General features: G+C 45.0%; 1 protein-coding gene across 1 annotated transcript; it reads left to right on the top strand.

Annotated features, from left to right (window-relative positions):
* The first annotated feature begins 316 nt into the window (after positions 1 to 316).
* Positions 317 to 6,124, top strand: LOC306701063 (uncharacterized protein). Its single transcript, XM_079166297.1, has 11 exons — positions 317 to 957; positions 1,058 to 1,214; positions 1,579 to 1,748; positions 1,854 to 2,135; positions 2,266 to 2,565; positions 2,664 to 2,948; positions 3,060 to 3,222; positions 3,828 to 3,988; positions 4,161 to 4,236; positions 5,458 to 5,485; positions 5,694 to 6,124. The coding sequence occupies exons 1-11, from the start codon at positions 705 to 707 to the stop codon at positions 5,841 to 5,843; spliced, it is 2,025 nt and encodes a 674-aa protein (XP_079022423.1). The 5' UTR covers positions 317 to 704; the 3' UTR covers positions 5,844 to 6,124.
* Positions 6,125 to 6,449: the final 325 nt, after the last annotated feature.

The raw sequence follows: 6,449 nt of genomic DNA, 5'->3' as shown, positions 1-6,449 counted from the left end.
TGGTCATCAACATTTAAATGCTCTCATTTTTCAAGGGATCTATAGGCAGTGCAGAGCATCTATGGCAGTCTGCACGACGTAAAGATCCCATTAGCACAAACCAGGCCAGCCAGCTCATTTGTCCGTGATACATTCAGATCCCATTGAAGCACTGCAGCTTAGGTAATTTTCCAGCTGCAGTGGTTATTCACACTGAACTGCAGGTGTCAACAGATGACATGTTTAAAGCCACAGTGCTTTAACTCACTTTAATCGCACATAAAAACTTTTTTCTTTTGCCAAAACCCGAACTCACTTCTCTTACTCGTTGGGGATGGCTGGATATTGTATGACACCACAACTTTTATGTATTTGATAATAGACTGTGATCTCTGCTGATTCCCTGCATTAAAGCCTGTGGTTCTCTCAGCTTCGGTTGGACAGCAGCTGGGCCAGACATCTGCTCTCAGCTGCAGCCCGGCCAACAGATGGGACAGGTGATAAGCCTAAGTCAGCACTCTCCAAAAACCTGAGCAGAAGCCCCTTACGGCTTGTGTTTAGCTCATCCGGTCCCGGCTTCCTATTCAACAAAAACACCCCGAGCCTCAACTTGATATCTGACTTTTAGATTTGCTGGTAAAAACATCAGACCTCGAGAAAGAATAACTCTTCTCGCCTTTCCTCCTGCTCTTTTAGCGAGGCCAAATGTAAGCATTAAAGCAGAGATGGTACAAGAAGGAGGAAGTGAGTTCTGGGTGGTCTCGTGCATTTCATCTGGCGGGAGACCTGACGCTGACATCGCCTTGGCTTTGAACGGCGACGAAGAGCTTCAGACCAAGGACAACACTGACTCAGACATGCGGACAAGCTCAGTCCTACTCCCTGCAACAGTGTATGAGGGCCGAAATGTCACTTGTGTGTTCGACCACCCCAAATTTACACACCAAGTGTCACGAGTCATAACACTGCCGTCTTTTTGTGAGTATGAGCAATGTTTCACCTTTAAAATGTACTCGGCTGATGCTCATGAGGTAGAAGTTACAGGAAAACAGAGATGTGCTTTATTATTATTCTGCAGATTTGTCTGGAGTTCAGTTGTTGAACTCGGAGCTGGGAAGCAACAGTGATGACTTCCAAGGCACTAAACCTCTAGAGGTGCAGGAAGGACAGAGAGACACTGTCATCAGCCTGCAGGTCACGGGGAATGTGCCACATTACAACGTTACCTGCAAAAAGTAAGAAAAATGTGGTGATGTAAAGAAATCTGGCAACTTATGGCCTGTGATTGTTTTTATTTTTTTTGCTTTTGTTATGAGTGTCTTGTTTTCTTTTACTCTGGGGAAAAAAAAGATGAATATTACGTGGAAACACATTGACAGAGACGGGTAACATCAATACTACTGACTGAAACAATACGTACCCTGTGGAGGATGTGGTGACACGTTCGATGGCACCAAACCACAAGTGATAGACTTCAGGAACCAGATTTAGACACGTTTCCTGATTGAAATAACAGTCATATTATATTTGAATCTTGGTAAAAACATCCAAACTGAAACATGGATTCCTCTTTGTATTCTTGCTTGTGTTTCCCTCTAGAGATGACGGGCCTTTGCCTGACGGTGTGGAGCTGGTTGGCAGCAGCCTCACAGTTCAGGGTCCCGTGGCGCATCAGCATGCCGGCCTGTATGAATGCTTCTTCTCCTATCACCATGTGAAAGCAACGCTGAAGTTTAATGTCACCATTAAACCTCAAGTTATACAGCCTGGTAGGTGAAACTCTTTGCACGTACTTCTTGAAAAGACTTTCACGGCTACATTTAGAATTTTCTGCAATGTGTGAAATGTTGTCATGGAACCTTCTCTCCTCTCAGTTCCTCCAACGATTCGAGTCGATTTGAAGACCGAAGGTGGACACAGTGTGATTGAGTGCTCAGCAGCTGATGCTGTGCCTGCAGCCGACATGTCCTGGCTCCTACCAGAGGGTGTGTCTGGAGTCTCTTGGTTCAATTTCACTTCTCATAATGGAAGCCACTCTGTCAGGGGAGTTTTACTCCTCCCTGCCTGCTCGCCTTGGGAGCTCACTGCAGAGTGTGTGATAAATCACCCTGCGTTTGAGGAGCCGGAGAACAGAAGCATTGCCCTCCCTCTTTGCGGTATGTTCGACAAATCAAGCGGTGGATAATTTTGTCTGAGCAGCGGGCGGTGTTTTTGGCCCGTACAAGAGCCGCAGATTTGTGTCTTTCTCTCAAAAGTAGTGTTTTCAACTTTCTCTTTCCCACGCAGCTCGCCCTAAAATCGCCATCAACTCCAGCACTGAGTGGAGAGACGGTGACGAGTTCACAAAGGTGAACTGCTCTGTGGACAGCGTTGCCCCCGCAGCAAACATAAGCTGGCATGTTGGAAACGTTGACAACAGCATCAGTTATCTGTCCCAGACTGAAGTCCAGGCTGATGGTTCGGTCTCGGCCCGGAGCTCTGCGCGTGTCTTGTCATCTTTGTATTCTGGTCAGAATTTGACCTGCACAGTGGAGCATCCAAGCCTGGAGGTGCCAGAAAAAAGAACAATACACATTCTTGTGCACAGTACGTTATTTCTTTCTTTGCGATATTTCTCTCTGTGACTCACACAAACTCACGCAACTGCTCATCCCCTTCCTGTCACCCCTTGTTGTCTTTTTCAGAAGCCCCTCTGCTGAGTGTGTCTCTGGTGAGACAGCAGGACTCTCCTCTCTGGCTGGCAGTGTGTGACTGCAGAGGGCAGGGTGTCGGGGTTGACCTCGCCTGGGTCCTTCCCGAAAATGCCAAAGGCCAAACATCCCAGCACTCAGAGCATGAGGGCCGCGTCATTAGAGCCAGGCTGACTTATCAGTTTCCTCTGGCCCTTCATGAGGGGCAGGACCTGACCTGTGCGTATCGTTTTGAACATGGAGCCACAGAGAAAAAGACCATTCACGTCCCCAGATTCCGTGAGTTTAACAGAAACAATACTGTTACGAGCACCTGCAAACTTTAGTTGCTCCAAAAATAGTGATTCACACAAATGCATTCGGCTGACTGCTAAACTGACTTTTCTGCAGATATTTCCTCTGTGAGAGTCTTAAACCACACGAGTCCTCTGCAAAGCCGCTACGGCGGTGAAACCATAACACACAGACTGGCTCTCCAGGAAAACCTTCGCAACCAGAGAGTGCTGCTCCGAATCGAAGGCAACGTGCCAGAGTACAACCTCGTCTGTAAAAGGTGATGTGTCCTCCTTTATCTACCAGCTAATGAGGCTGCAGCTGGACGCACAGTGTACGGCGCTAAATGAAATGTTCGCCCAATTTAAAGGAGCTATTACACCCAGAGTTAACAATTATCTGCCTGGAAATGTAAACTGGATTGTTTCCATGACACGGACATCACCCAGCATAACGTTGACATTAAAGTGTGAGTTTAGAGAGATTCATCGTGGGTACTGTAGTTTATTTGGATCAACTCCACACACACATTCTGCTGTAAGTACTCACTAGAAGACCAAATGTGTATAAATCTGTAACTAATGCGCATTTACTCCTGTTGTGCTTTTGAGTAACTTTTTCAAAAAACTACGGTGCGCAGCTGAGAGAGGAAATGACTGAGCCTTTTAGCAAACAACTTAAACTTCATATTTTGGTGCAATCTTGAACATTTATGTCTAAAGTGTAGGAACAGATGAGATGTAAACAAAGTAAAAAGTCAGAAACATTTGAGAAATGGACGAACACATCGTCGGTTTCTCTCCTTTCGAGTGATTTGTTCCCAATAAGAAAAATATAAAACACTCCTTGAAATACAAATTCAGCTCAAAGTCCCTCGTGTTTCAGGAGTGATGGCTCGTTTGTCCACATGGACGGGGTTGCAATGGTCTTCCGGTCAGAGCTCACAGAGCAGGATGAAGGCCTGTACAGCTGCCGGGCGTCCTTCTATCACCACACAGCCACAGTCAACATTCAAGTGGAGGTCACGAGCAGGGACAAGCAGCTTGGTGAGTATGCGGACCATGTTGTATTTTCCATCTACAATCAGAGTGACGTGTTTACTCAAGACATTCTGATCATATCAACATGCTGAGGTATGTTTTCAGTGTGAAGTTTGCTGGAACTTCTGTTTTTTTTAATATTTGTGGCTTAGACAACTGTGTCGTGTATGTGTTTCAGCACTTGCTGCCATTGTCTGCATTTCCTCGGCCTTGGCCATCCTCCTCATCCTCGTCGTCACCCTCTGGGTGTGCTGGTGAGTTAAACGCCTGCACAGGTAACCGTGGTTGTAGCTCGGCAGGTGATGTGTTGACGGGCAAGTGAGGGCAACGCTGCCGCTGGCATACTGCACGAGACAAACAGGATGCGCGGATCGTTAACCCAACTAACCAAAAGCCCCAGTATCATGCTATCCTGTTCACAAACAGGAAGCAGTGTGGCAGTAGCAGACAGGTGCCTCTGCCACCGCAGCCCTGCGTGTAGACAGGTAGAACATAAGAGATAAACAGATTTATCTTCCAGTTTCCTGCTTCTGGCTTTTAGCAGCGTTACTTCTGGCACTGTCTGGCAGTAGACTGCTTGTTTGTTGGCCCATTATCATCAATGCCACATTGCAAAAGCGAAGGTAAAAGGTTCAAAGTCCACGACTTCGGAAGTTATTAGTATAATGAAATTCAAGCTACCAATCACCATGAGGAAACAATCCACAAATCCATCTCTTAATCTTACTGCAGTTGGAAAAAATCAGCGAGTCATCCGTCTTTTTACGACTGATGTGGGATATCTGTCACAATCCTAGAACTGTTTAATGGCTTCTGAGTGCAGAACTTTCCACATTGTTCACATTCACTGCCAAACCTAACGTCTCTGAAGAATGTTTGTCTGGATCAGATCAGGCCTCGCTGTGAATAAAGATGCACTGTGCAGCACAACAGCGGTTCAGAAGCGGTTTCAATAGGCCCGGGCTCTCAGGTCAGAACATTTGGTCAAGGTGCCATTGGTTGACAGAGCCTCTGTCCCTTTATCCCTGGCTCCAGTGGGAGGGTCCTGTCAGGCTAATTTGGGAAGGTCAGTCACATAGCGTACACAAGAAAACACGACTCCCCAGGAGAAAAGCTATTTCGGGAACCAGCGTCAACCCCCCTCGCACCCTCCCCTCCAGTACTGGAGACACTTTTTGACGGCTGCAGGTCTTCACTGCGCTGATGTCGCTGAGGTCATAATGTACAAAGTGAGCTGACATGAGAGATCAATGATGAGGACTCCGGTCACCACTCACCGTCTCCATTGATGCTCCTGTGGCATAATGCATTCACACCTGCAACTTCCCCATTTCAACACAACTCTGTGTGTCAGATTAAGTCACAGTGTCATCTAGTGGTGATGTTCAGCCCTACAAGCACCTTGAAAGAAAATGTAAGAATTCAAAACAGGATCATTCACATGATTCACACAATCTCTTTGCTTTGTTTTACAGCAAAGGAAATAGCAGTTCACAATATAAGGTAAGAGTAAATTCAACATGCAAGTTTGTTTTCCTCTGGAAACATTTTCATGAATCCAGTAATTCATTGTAAATTAAGTATTTTATTCTGGTTTTGCTCAGTTATTATACAAATCTGAAATCAGCACAGTCTCTCAACCCGTTTCCTTCTTTTCTCTTCCTTCTGCTCTCTCTCTACACATACATTATATATATTATATATAATTCAGAAAAAGGAGTCTCTCTCAGCCTTGACATCTCTGATGCAAGAGCCCGGCTCTCCTGAGGTGAAGAAGCCAGCAGTGACGGAAAATAACAGTAAGGAATACACTCAGCTGGTCAGTTACTCCATCGTCCTCGACATCAAGAGTACAGTGTGAAGACAAGAAGACTTTGGAGTTACACATTCTGCTTTGCATTGTGCACAAACTGGATATGAAGGCTTACTGGAACTGCAGCATTTATTATTTCTGTGTATTTTCATAGGAGTTCAGAATTAGAAGTGAAATAATCCTTATAATGTACTAAAATGTGAATTATTCTCATAGCTTTTTAATTTTGACTGATTGGCATTAATGTCTTGAAAGCATTACCTTTGCACTTATTCATCTTACTTGAATTTTGTATGTTTTTTTATGTACATTGTTGTCAATAAAATCTTCAGAACATAATTATTATTTAATTTGTATTATTGTTATCAAGTTACCACATGACTGAACTAAAACAAACACATACTCCAGATATAGTAGAGATAACTTGTCTTTAGCCTCCCACCATCTGCTCTTGTGATATCTTTGGTGGACTAAATCAGTGAGGACCGTCTGCTGTGACAACCAGAGTTAACTCTATAAATAAATTCTCATACGGTTTGTGAACCAGATGCAGAGCCACTCATCTCATCCGCCCACATTGAGTTGCAGTGCTGTTACACCCTCTTGTGGCAAATGATCACACACACAGCTGAGTGAATCAGGTTTTAGTCACGA

The sequence above is a fragment of the Pholis gunnellus genome (assembly GCF_910591455.1).
Source record: "Pholis gunnellus genome assembly, chromosome: 9".
Classification (NCBI taxonomy): domain Eukaryota; kingdom Metazoa; phylum Chordata; class Actinopteri; order Perciformes; family Pholidae; genus Pholis; species Pholis gunnellus.
This window is presented reverse-complemented; position numbering and strand designations above follow the sequence as displayed.